This window comes from Lathyrus oleraceus, chromosome 5 (assembly GCF_024323335.1).
Source record: "Lathyrus oleraceus cultivar Zhongwan6 chromosome 5, CAAS_Psat_ZW6_1.0, whole genome shotgun sequence".
NCBI classification, from domain to species: Eukaryota; Viridiplantae; Streptophyta; class Magnoliopsida; order Fabales; family Fabaceae; genus Lathyrus; species Lathyrus oleraceus.
Genome location: NC_066583.1, coordinates 353,500,667 through 353,514,600, shown reverse-complemented (window position 1 = coordinate 353,514,600; position 13,934 = coordinate 353,500,667). Strand labels below are relative to the sequence as shown.

Sequence of the window (13,934 nt, the reverse complement as noted above, 5' to 3'; positions counted from 1 at the left end):
AAACTTTGACTTAGGTCATTGTTTTCCCTTTTATTTCTTAATCAAATGCTTCAAAACACTTAAGCATATTCAAAGATCTTTTCATAAGACCTAAAAAACACAAACTTAATTCAACCCCTTTTGTCACTTTGGCTTTTCCATATTTAAAACCTTTTCATAAAAGGATTATACATGAGTCATCCCTAGTTGATATTTAAATCTCCTACCCCATAACATTGTTGAGATTGATATTGATTCTTTTCCATTTAGAAGAGGTATGTGGCATACGTGTTGATTCTATATCCAAGTGAGAGCCCTTCTTTCAATTTGATGCAAAGATCTATCTTCCATATGTTTGTGGTGGTTTAAAAGTGAGTTTTCTCCTTCAGATGACAATTTGTCTCTTTCTCATAAAATCAACCCCAACAAATCCCTTCTTACTTTTGAACCCGAACTACGAGGTTTTGATCCTTCACGGGTACGTAGGCATAAGACTCAAGGTCTTTCCAAATCATCAAACAATAAAAATATGTTCTTTTTCTCATCTACCCAATTAAATAGCAAACAATTTTAAAGAAAACACATATATTTAAAAGGTTCATGTAGAGTACTACAAATGATTGGGGTGCTAATACCTTCCCTCTTCATAACTCCCCATTCCCCCCTTTTTTGCTTAGCTTAAGTTTAATCTTCTAGATTTGTATATACATATTGGACTATTTTTGTATCTTTTCCCATTCCCTTGGATACATTAAAGCTCAGTGGTGATATTTTGATTCATGAGTCAAGTCTAATCAATAGCTTGGTCTCTGATTCTTCACCGCGACAACAGGTACATAAAGTACATCTTTGATCACATCTTTTGCTCCATTTCTCCTTTGAATATATATGTCACCAGTACCTTCTGCTTGCAACGAGCTATTATCAGCAAGTTTAACATTGTTCTTCTTCAAATCATCAAAATCTTCCAACCACACTTTCCTACCAGTCATGTGATTCGAGCAGCATGTGTCGAGGAACCAAATTTTAGAGTCGACATGGTCATCTGCAACTGCAACCATAACTACCATATCTTCAAAATCATATGAATCTTGGCGTGCAAGGTTTTCTCTTTCATTCTTACCTTTCTTATACCAACAATTCTTGGCCAAGTGACCCCGTTTTTCACATTTATAGCAACGCACACCTTTTTTTTCTCTTCTTTGTCTTTCTGATAGGAGTTTCCTTCTCCTCTTTTCGAGAATTCAGAAGCCCTATCATCGACCTTATGCTTTTGAGGGTTCGGCCAAGACTTCTTGTTTTGATTCTTGTCTCCTTTGCCATTGAACTTGTTGGAACCACCATGTTTCTTCCATGTCTGAGCCTGTGGAGCTTGTATCAAATCTTGAACACCTTTCCTTTCGACAATCCTCATCTCAGGTGCCTCCAACGAACCAACCAAATCTTCAAATTTCATAGTTTCAAGATTTTTGGATTCTAGAATTCCTATAATAATGTGATCAAAGTGATAGGTCAACATATGAATTCCTATAATAGGGTTTCACCATAATCTTTCATGAGATGGACAAGATTTTGCATCTTCGAGACATAACCTGCAATCTTTTCTTCTTCTCCCATCTGTAGTAATTCATATTGCCTTCGCAACATCTAAAATTTGACGACTTTAACCTTATCACCTCATTCGTAATTATTAACAAGAATATCCCATGCCTCATTTGTCGAATCAGCATGAGAAATCTGATCAAAGTTTGATGCGTTTACCGATGATTGAATATATGACGTAACCTTGCAGTATTTCTTCTTGGCCTCCTTGTTCGTGACTCTCTGAGCATCAGTTGCATTCTCACCAAGCTCAGGAATGTCATTAGTAACCACTTATATAGTTTCATGAAAGCCAAATAAATATTGCATTTGTTTTCTCCATTTGATCCAATTCTTGATGTCAAGAATTGGAAGAGAACTCAGAATGCCATTGTTACCATTCACTTTTGCAGCAAACATGATTAACAACCCATGACCCCAGAAACACGATCACTGATGTGTGATTCTTGAAAACATGATAAAGAAACTAACTACATCCCTAGAGGCCAATACTTTTGGTACTTGTATCGAATTATTTATTAATAATAAAAGGCTTTTTCTTTATTATGTTTGTTTAATAAAGTCCCTAGAATAGCTAGTCCGTTTAATGTATCAAGTGTGACTTGATCATGAGATCACATTAAACATAAGGATAATATTCTTAAAGTATCTGTAGTTGAGCTTTATTGTGAAGTGGGATAACATTAAAGCATAAAGACTATTATGTATATAGACTTATGATCACATCTCATGGATCATGGATAAGGAGTTATCAAGTCTTAAACATAGGTATGAATATTAAGAGTAATATTTATACTGGATTGACCCACTATGAGAATACTATATAGAATGTTATGCAAAGTGTCATAAGTTATTCTCATGGTGATAATGGTGTATCCCACCCTTTGACCTGAAACCACTATGGACCCTAGATATAGAGTCGAGTGCTTTATTGCTGATCAAACATTGTCTGTAACTGGATAATCATAAAGACAGTTGATGGGTACTCCACGAAGCATGCTGAGGGACATGAGTGACCTAGATGGAATTTGTCCATCCTGCATAACAGGATAAATTATAATGGGCCCAATATTGAACTGGACAAGGATGACACAGTCTATGCCTTGTGTTCAATATAGACATAAGGGTAAAAGGGTAATTATACGCATAAGTATTATCACAAAAGGATTTGTCATATCACATGACATTTTCGTGTCTTGGGTAGCAGTGATGTGTTGCTAGATACCGCTCACTGTTTATTATGTTAAATACGTGATTTAATATAATTGTCAATGCCGCGAAAACCTACAGGGTCACACACAAAGGACAAATTGATGAGAGATAGAGTAACTAAGGAACATCGTAAGGTACAGTGCACTTAAGTGAATTGTAGAACATCGTAAGGTATGGTGTAATTAAGTAGAATACGAAATATGGTAAGGTACCACGTGCTTAAGTGATTTTGGCATATTATAAGATATGGGTCACATACACTTAAGTATGCTTTTAGCTTGAAGCCCACACAAGTGGTTTTATAAATAGAACCCTTGTGCAGAAGCATTCATTGCGGTTGCATTTTCGTTTTCTCTTTCTCTCTCTCTCTCTCTCTCTCTCTCTCTCACTCAAAGCCTTCATTCATAGCAGCTAGCACTGAGATTGAAGGAATCCGTTCGTGTGGACTGAGTATAAGCGTTGTCATCGTTCAACGTTCGTGATCGCTTCGTAGATTTGCATCAAAGGTTTCAATCGTCACAAGAGGTAACTATTCTATCACTAATCATGCCCATTCGTAAGGATCACTAAAGGAGAAAATTTTAATTTCCGCTGCGTTTTGGATCGCCCTTCTTCTTCATAAAGATTGTTATTATTGAATGTTATGAAAGCCGTAAAAACTAAATTACAATATGCATGTATTTAGATACAAAGTTACTTGTACTCTAAGTAACTAATATAACAAACCCTAACCTTAAATAACTTGGGCTTGTGCTACAACTTGAATTATATCATAATAATTAATTCACAAAAAATAAGACACAAAAAATAAACTACTCATTCAAAGTTAACTCACTAATTCAATAATTAATTAATTATTATTGTTAAAACCAACCCATAACATATGGAGAAAAAAACCACCCCATTAATCACGTTTTTATTTCTATTACTTTTATTAAATTTTTAAAATAAAGTAAATATTCAATATCTAATTAAAATTACTACAAAATAGGATATGGTATAAAAATCATGGGTGTACGACTAGTTTTTGTATATAACTTTAAAAACAAAAGAGAAGATACTTTTGTTCATATGAGTCATATTGTGCCTTGTTATTCAACTCCACAGTTGCCTTAAGTTATCCAAGCGTATACCGCTCTCATTCATCTCATTGTTCACTAATCATACTCTTTTTTCGTCCTTCGTTTTCTTCTTCACCACTAGAAATGTTAGTTTTCTCCTATCTTTCTCTTCCCAAATTGAAACTTATTAGGGTTTCTTTTTTGTGTCATTCTTTCTTGTAGATGAATTGGTCAAATAGAGAAACTATCAAATCGAAACTATTTAATAAATTAAATTTACTAATAGAAAGTTAACATACTGATTTCTTGTGCATATTGATTGTTTGACCCTTTCGTCACCAACACTATTTGTATGTCTGTTTATATGCTATAATGCTGATTTTGGCAATTTCCCCTAAAATATTGATGTTTTTTACACGAAAATATTGATGGTTTATAAGTACATTAAGTTGATGAAATTCATTATTTTAGGTTTGTGATATTTATAGTGAATTTGTTTTCTTCTATTGATATATGACAAATAATTGAAAAAAATTCTTGGGATTCTATTTTGGTTGGTTTATTATATAATTGAGTTTCAATGTGTTTTATAATAGATGAGATTTAAATATTTTATTTGATTAATATGTGTATTTGAGCTAGAATTCAAACCACCTTCCACTAGCAAGGCTCATAAGTTTCCAAAGATATTTATGTGCTAGTTGTATATGGTAAAGAAGCTTTGTAGAAAAACCTTTTTTAGGCATCATTTGATAACAACTTCCAATTCATTTTAGATGTACTAAATTGAGTGATACTTGTTTTAATGTTTAAAATGGAAAATAGTTTTAAGGTTAAACATTTATTATCTTTGTTTTTTATAGGGAGTGTGGATTAACATTTTTGGTAACAAATGCTTAGATACTCTTTCTTCTTCTCTTTCTTCTTCTCTGTTACAACTCTTTCTTCTTCATCATTTGGTTTCAATATATTTCAGTTCTTAACCCATTCCAACAATTAGGGAGATTTGAGATTTATCCTCTACTTTAATTGAAACCAATTCAATTGTCTTGGAACCCTAGTTTTATATTATCATTCTTTACTTGTTCTTTCATGGCTAATTTTTTCTGTGCATATAAGGATTCAAATGATTTGATTTCACTTATGCTAAGGTAACAAAAATCCTTACATAGTTGTGTCTCTTCGATTCAATCTATGTTTATTTGTAGTTGTATTCTACAATTATATTTTGGTGATTCTGTTTGGTGACTATTTTGAGTTATTTGAACTAATTTATTTTCATATTCTTGTATTTGATAAAAAAAATTGTATTATTCATGTAACTTGGTTTGGAGAGTTGTGAGCTCTAGATGTTTTATTTGTTTAATTCTTAATCTGTTCATAAAAGGCTAGGATTTTTTTATTGATATATGATTTATATGGTCTTCATTTTTCTTGTGGATGGAGTTTTTATTGTCTAGAAACAAAAATAAAATTCAAAAAGGGCTCCAATTTTATTGATATGAATGATTTAGGTTGACCCTAAATTATAATTTCATTTATAAAAAAAAAAGAGATTTGCGCAAGATCCGGTGTGTACAATTATTAAGGGACTGCTTTATGTGAAAGTCGTACTTTGATGTAAACGATAAATTTGTGAAAAATCTAGGTCTATGGGTATATGAAAATAGTATTTGTATTATTATCACCATAGATTCCGGGGAAAACAAAAAAAGCTAGAACAATGTTACTAGTTTTTCATACTATTCATTCCCTAGTGACGAGTTTCCTAATTAATCTTTCACCATGTAATTTTACATTTGAAGTATTGTGTTGCTCTCTCAACATAGGGTATTTTTTAATGATGAAAGTCTTGCAATTGGGTTGATTATATCATATTAAGTTACATAGATACTCTTACTCATAGTAGTTTTACAATGATAATCAAGAAGAAAGAAATGGAATAACATCAATATGTTAGGGAAAAAAACAAACAAAACATATAGAAAAAAGAGGAATACAATTACAACACAAGAGCATAACGTGGAAACTCCAAAACCGGAGAAAAAACTACGACCATTGTCAAATGATAACCAGAGAATAACACTATATGAAAATTGTTACAAAACATAATATACCCTCAACTACCCAGACCCTTAGTACACCCACACCCTCTAAGACAAATATTTATCTACATCTTACAATACTTTAATGCAAGAGTATAAGAGAACAAAGAAAATCAGATACAAGCTTAAAGTACTTTCGACTGGTGCATCTTGGAATGAAGAACTTAAAATTTATATATAGCCTTTGGATTTTCTCTTCCTTCACAAAACTAAGTGATGTGGGACTTCAAAGAACTTGTATCCTATATATAGCTTTGGACTCTCTCTTCATTCACAAAACTAAGCGATGTGTGACTTCTTCAACATGTATATTTTCAACCAACCCCAACAATCTCTACCTTGATTGAAAATAATACATTAAATTTCATTGGGGGAAAGGTGGTGAACCATATGAAATCATTCTTCATCAATGAGTTTGGAAAATACTTGATTTTCAAGCTCTAATTGTTGGCTAAATCACCAACCTCGGTTTGGTACCGGGCGACGTGTTCGACGGTGGACTCACTAGTGTTGCTAGCGAACTTGGTGAATTTTGGGACTTTCCAACCCCTAGGAAACTCAACTTGCCTTACATACTCAGACAACAGGGATATATAGTTTGGCATATGGAGGCCTACGTTAAGGCCATTCTAGACCAAAACACGTTCGGCGACGTTGGTGATATTATCATGTACCCTTATATTGTTTTGTCGGGATTTTCTCAAAACTTGGTCGACAACTTGATTGCGCTACACTAGGACCATGTCAAAGCCTTCCGACCTTTGATCGTTTTTGAAAACCCTATTTTTTGGAGGATTAACCCCATGGAGAATGTTAGGCACTAGAGTTGGTGGTAGTGGTGGTGCTCCTAAAAAATAAGCAATTCTACCCATTTGGTGGGTTAGTTGTTGATAACTCTGAGTCGTTTTTTCTAGAAGTGAGGTAAACACGTTGCCTATCTGTTGTGTAATAGTGTGAATCATATCATGGTTGCTTTCATCCATTAAGTGTCTCATAACTTAGAGAGAGTTATCGGTTAAAGACGAAGCATCATGCGGAGGAAAATGCACCATTCCTCCCTGTGGTTGTACTAATTGGTCAAAGTTACCCATGGTGGACGTTGAAGCCAAATATGGGTTAAAGGGAGATGATATTGCCATCACGCTCTCTGAATATATTGACGTACTAGGGTGCAGGCTTGCCATCATTGCAGTCGGCATACGGTTGTTCCTTTTGAGGAATTGAAAAGCCTAAATAAGAAGGCATTTGGTCTCTTGGATTTCATATTTCCCTAATGAAAGTTGGTGCAGTTGATACTTATGGTGATGAAATCCCCACATATGGCGGTATAAAACACACCATTTCTTGGCTTATGACAATGGGCATCTCCTCGACCGAGGTTGGAGCCACAAAATTGCCGACACTAGTAACCATTGGTTGTCCTCCTGGATTTCGATTATTACTTTGGGAATAGGCTTGGTTTTTTCGTGACATACCAGAAAGACGCTTACCACTCCTCAAATGCATACAACATAGAAGACCACCAAAATGGAATACACAAAAAAAAAGTGTAAGACACTACTTTTCTGCAAAAGTATTTACACAAAAGGGTCCCACTGGGTGTGCCAATTTATTTACTGGTGTATTTGGTAAACAATCACGATTTTGAGAGTCTGTGAGATTAACTCGAAAAATCTCAAAAGTAATTTATGCAAATAATTAATGTGAACACACATGCGTGTGAATTGAATACAACGCAACGAAAGACTTTAAATGAAGTCAAGTTGTGATAAATGGTAAGATAAAATGCAGTAATTAACATTAAACACAACAAAGGAAAAAATATATGTTCCATTTAAGGAGACAAAAAGACTAAGAAAAAAGGGTGGATGCAGAAACATACATGTTTCTCGCTCAATTGTTTCACTATTTGACTCGGGTACTCCAAAGATATGAAAGTATGTATAAAATTTTGCCACCCCTGATCCCATGTATGAGTCTTCTATTTATTCTATTTACAAGATAATCGTCAACGACGATTATGATCACTAGGGGATTTGTTGCATTTGCTCCATGTTCGGTCCTTCTGGTTCCCACTAGTGCGCTTACATGTCTTCCAAGATGTTATCTGCTTGTAACCCATGTTGAGTGGTAACTGCTTTCCCACTTCCTCCAATTCGCCACTATCTCTCGATGATAGCTGCTCCAACGTGCTGTCGACGATGCCTATCAAAGCTCTGAGACTTATAAAATTACTAAGTCTTTTATACCATGTTGTTTAGTCGACTGGTCCTTTTTTGGTGGAATGAGGGCTCCCGTCGATTGTCTTTCTTGGGATTCTGAACATGTTTATCAAACAACCTGGGTCGTGGGATTTTCCCATGAGAGTCCTCCAAACCATATCTCACTATGTCGATGGCTCGATCGAGCCTTCATCGTTGGCCTGTTAACGACTCACCATTATTTCTTCTCTTAAAGATACTTCATTAATTTCATTCAATAAACGTCTTTTCATTCACATTCTTCGTTAACTTTCTAGTCACCGAAAATCCAAGTGTAACAATCTGTTACTTGAAAAGGAATAAGGGATACCACCACAGTCACTTACCACAATCGTGGTGATATATAATTTACTTAATGACAATTTATAAAGAAACACTAGTTTTTAACCTTTTAAACATGTTAAAAAAATGAAAAATCTATCAAAACGGTTGATTTAAACAACATTTATGATATCACATTTATTTTTTATTTAAAAATAAATAAAAAGAAAGGCGCGACTAAAATGTTAAAGAAATAAATTATTTGCTAGCGCTGAGATTCGAACTTATGAAAGATTTATTATATCACCACGGTTGGTCTCACTAACCGTGGTAATATTTTAATAATTTTAAATTAAAAATAAAATAAAATATTGGCGTCTGAGTTTAGAAATGTCACCACGGTTCTTCAAAGGACCGTCGTAAGACGGACGCTGTTGTATATAATTTTTGTAGTAGTGAGAAGAGTACCATAAGTGCTCCTTCTTTGGACCTCACTTGGTTTTTGTTGTGTATGAATAACTAATGAATGGTGCTCAACTGTTGATTTCCCAACCAGCTTGATGTCAAGACACTCTCTAGGTATATCTAGTATTGAATGTGAGTGCGTAAAGATCTTCAAAGTCTTGTTCATGTCATAAATATCCAATAATTGTTGTGAACAAGTAACCAATTACTATATCTTCCTTGTCTGCACTAGAAACCCTTTCAAATGCTTGGCCAAAACACTCCAAAATTTACCTATCCAAAGTTAACCTTAACATATATATGGATAGATCCACCAATCACTTTATGAACCATCTTCTTTGATAGACCATATAATGTTAGTTGAGACATACACTAGACCCCCACAATTCAATTTCAATAACAACAATAATCAAGCGGACTATAAAACCTTAATTCCAAACGTATAATTAGCTTATGAAACGAGGGTTTCACACCCTCTATGTCAACACTAACTTTCCATTAGTCATAGATTAGGTCAAAGGAAAATATCAAGCAAAAAGTAAACCTTAACTACTTATTTAAACAAAGTTAAACCACTTACAAGAGGTAACAAAATAAGTATCACCACTACAAAAAAAAAATCGGTTAAAGAGGTGAGGTAACGAAGCACGTCATGAAAAGCTTCCACTTTACCGCTCGGTTTAAGAATAACAGAGAGGTTAGTTGGAATGCTCATGAGTTCGAGCCCCAACAACAATTTTTTTATATTTTTCAAACTAACAATATACACCTCTCGGTTTAATAACAAAACCGAGGGAATATATATATATATATATATATATATATATATATATATATATATATATATATATATATATATATATATATATATATAATATATATATATATATATATATATATATATATATATATTATATATATATATATATATATATATATATATATATATATATATATATATATATATATATATATATATATATATATATATAATACTCATTACATTGTTTACACATAATATTAAAGTAAACATGTTATATCCGATTCATCTAGGGGTGGCAAACGGGCATGCTCGCCCCATAAAAGCCCCAAAAATACGGGGTGAGACGGGGCAAACATAGTTGAGGATGCAAATCTGAAACCTAGGTCCACCCCACAAAAAAAGTGAGGGCGGAGCAGGGAAATCCCGCAGACACTGCACCTTTTAAGCCTAAAATACAAAACATTACATAAATGTTTGTGCTCGTAAAAGTCTGCGAAAAAAAGACGGTGGGGCATACACATTAGAGGGCGAGGGTCTAAACCCCTGGCCTGCCCGTACTAAAGTGCAGGCAAAATGGACATGCACAGCGGGCTGAACCCGTTTTGTCACCCCTAGATTCATCGTTATCACTATCAGTAAAGAACAAATATTGAATATCTTGGAGAAGAGCAAATATTAGGGATCCACGTTTCATTGATCTTGATATAAAATAAAAAAAGTTAGATAAATAAGTTAAATACTCAGTTATATGATTATTTAAGAACACAAACCTTGAACCAAAATAATTTTTTACTCTTATAATTCATCTTTGAGAACTTTTCCCAACAAAATAATGAGAACCCATCCCCGCCTTTTTAAGTTTCAAAGTTTTCATGTCAAATATTTCATTATTAATTTTTAATATTCAAAATGTTTTTATAATGAAAGTTTTAGGTTTCACGAGGATCACTAATGATAATGTCTTGAGCGTGATACTCATTAAATGAACGACAAATATTTGTTTAAGAACGGTGAAGAAACTGAATAAACACACTTATATTTCACCTCGATTATTTCTCAAAACCGAGACACAATATGTTTCTTTTTAAATAAAAAATAATAAAATATATTTCAATCCAAACGCCACATACATCTCGATTTCTGTTAAAAACTGAGGGAAAAAGTTATTGTTTTTTATATTTACAATATTTGCACAGAATATTAAAATAAATTGTTTAAACAAATCATGAGTTTGATAATGAATTCTTAGAGAACAACCTATCTTTTCAAATTGCTGATAAGTTATCTGATTCAACTATGAGAATTTTTTTCTGTACTTGCAATTCATTCCAGAGAGATTTCATTATCTTGAACAAATATTTTAATGACAAATGCTTTCACATGAAAGAGAACATGAAAGAGAAATGAATGTTTGTGTTTATGAATAAATTTTTCAATATTGTCAACCGAGGAAATCAATAAATTTCTCAATGTTTTCTTTGATTGACAACATATGAAGGTTATTGCAAAAATACAACAACAACATTAACATCATTATGTGAGATAGATTGTAAGGGCAGAATAAATATTATACTGAAGGACATTAAAGATTTTTACTATCTTGCAATCTATCCCAAAGAATGATGCGTAAGACTTTGAAACGACTACACATAAGTTAAGTTAAGTTTAAGTTAAAATTTGATTAACGAGTGTTATTATAGTAAAATATGGTAATCTAATATCTCAGTTATTAAATATAACTGAAAAAATAAATTATTTTTATGGAAATATAACCAATGTGAGATTTGATATTTTTCCAATGCAACCCCTCACGCCAACACTCTTTTAGACTTGATGCGTAAATTTAAATGGTAGACGACCCATAATTCGATCGATAGATTCTATTATCATATTAGAATTATTCATAACTCATTTTTACAAAATCGATTTATAAGATGATGAATAGTCACCTATATAAATCCTTTGAAGATTCTATCCCCAACTTAAAATTTAGAAGTTTCATAGTATAAACAAACAAAAACACCCGCCCATGATTTTTGTGGGCAAACCAAACAATTTTTAGTTTTATTTTAAAAACGGTTCACGTTAATATTCTTACCTTTCGTATAAAAGTCTTTGCTAATATTTAGCAATGCTTAAAATCAAAATATTATAGTATTATTCAATAGTAAACTTCTTATTAAATCATGTTAGAAACGTTGAACTAACCTACCCAAAAAGGAACCCGCACATTACCGTATACTGTAGTTTTAAATAATTTACAAAGTGAAAGCATCACAGGAAGGTACTGATCCGCACTTGTGATATGATACACAATCTTACCGTCAAAATATTTCTATCAACGGTCACGCGTGTTTTCGTAGCTACGCACGGATCAGGTTTCTAAGCCGTCGATTAGTTTAAATCCGACGATTCAGAACAAATTTCAAAACTCAGTTGCCATCTCCATTTCCCGCTCTGAATCTCTAATATATAAATATCCCAATCTCTTCCATTTCTCTTCACACTCAAAATTTGAATTTCAATTCGTGTATTCTAGATTTTCGAATTTTCTCGCGAAAATGTCAGGCCGTGGAAAGGGTGGTAAGGGACTCGGAAAGGGAGGTGCAAAGAGGCACAGGAAGGTTCTCCGTGATAACATCCAAGGCATCACAAAGCCAGCTATTCGTAGATTGGCGAGAAGAGGAGGTGTGAAGAGAATCAGTGGTTTGATCTATGAGGAAACCAGAGGAGTTCTCAAGATCTTTTTGGAAAACGTGATCCGTGATGCTGTTACATACACCGAGCATGCCAGGAGGAAGACTGTTACAGCCATGGATGTTGTTTATGCTCTCAAGAGACAAGGAAGAACCCTCTACGGATTCGGAGGTTGAAGACTCATTCTTTGGATGTTGTTCTGATTTCACTGTATAATTGGAACATGTGATAGATCTTTATAATGCTTAGTAGGGTTGTTTGATAGTTCTGTTACTTTGTAAGATTAACAAGGTTGAAATCTAATGAAAATATTTTCTGGTGAATTATGAGTCTTGTTTTCTTTTTTGTTTGGATAAGTTCTTTTGCAGTTTGTAGAACTAGGAAAAGGTTTGTGCCTTGTCTGAGAATGCTAATTGCATTTGGTAGCTAAATTCTACCGCCTACCCAGGCCATCCAAATTCTGTTTTCTAAACAAAACTGGAAAATTTCATTTCTTGTCAAAGAATTGATTGAGTCTGCCTTTAGAAAAAATGCATATTAAAACAAAACACAACTATTCAGCAAGACATTAGTCCACATGGACATGTGAGATACTGGATATCTGACATCTTTGAATTTGTAACCGGTAATGAATTTATTCAAATAAGTAGTTGGGAATTTATAATGAAGCAACGTTGAAGGAATGAATGAGAGAAGAAAACCAGTAGAAAGTAAGATGAATATTTTATTCTTTGTTTAGAAATTTGAATAATGCCTTATGGTTACGAGATAAGACATCCACTTTTAGAAAATTTATATTGAAAAAAGCGATTACAAAATTAATTTTATACTTTTATTAAAATTAATTTACAAATTCAATATAAAATTACTTTTTTTAATTTTTTATCTTATGATATAGTGAATACAAGTTAGCATTACCCAGAAATTTAAGAAAATTTAAAACCAATTTATCCATTTAGTGTAAATACATAGGATACTTAAGGCTTGTTGACGCATGCTCCATAAATACATAGGATACTTAAGGTCGGTTGGATGCACCATATGCATATTATAGGTGCCAATCCAATTGGAATGGTTTGATAGATGTTTAGATGGGGAGCCAATTGGATCCAATGTTAGTTATTTTTTGAAACTTTTTTTATATAATTTATATTATAAAACCTAACTGTAGTAATTTATATGCTTAATGTATTTTTTATTAAAACAATTTAATTTAAGATTTCATTGTAGGCATAATACATGATACATGTTTTAGTTCCTTAATTTAATTTAATATTTTCATAAATACTTTAACTAAGAAAAACATTACAAATTAGTTCCTTAACTCCACTTTCGTTATCCTATTTGGTCTTTTGCGCCAATTTATGATAAAAAAATATTAAGTTTTGGTAATTCGGTGTGATATTAAGATTATTGGTATAAATCTGAATCAAGATATGTAATTAAAAATTGATAAACTATTTAGGTGAGACAATGTTGATGAGTGTTCACGATAGACTTTACTATTTTATTTATTTTAACTATTTGA

General features: G+C 32.8%; 2 protein-coding genes across 2 annotated transcripts; one reads left to right on the top strand and one right to left on the bottom strand.

Moving 5' to 3' along the window:
• Positions 1–773: 773 nt before the first annotated feature.
• LOC127080645 (uncharacterized) lies at positions 774–1,596 on the bottom strand. The gene is made up of 3 exons (XM_051020955.1): positions 1,572–1,596; positions 1,114–1,464; positions 774–1,030 (listed from the first exon to the last, which is right to left on the bottom strand). The coding sequence occupies exons 1-3, from the start codon at positions 1,594–1,596 to the stop codon at positions 774–776; spliced, it is 633 nt and encodes a 210-aa protein (XP_050876912.1).
• Positions 1,597–12,194: 10,598 nt separating this feature from the next.
• Positions 12,195–12,729, top strand: LOC127084627 (histone H4). The gene has a single exon (XM_051025116.1). It carries the CDS (start codon positions 12,271–12,273, stop codon positions 12,580–12,582), a length of 312 nt encoding a protein of 103 aa, XP_050881073.1. The 5' UTR covers positions 12,195–12,270; the 3' UTR covers positions 12,583–12,729.
• The last annotated feature ends 1,205 nt before the right edge of the window (positions 12,730–13,934 follow it).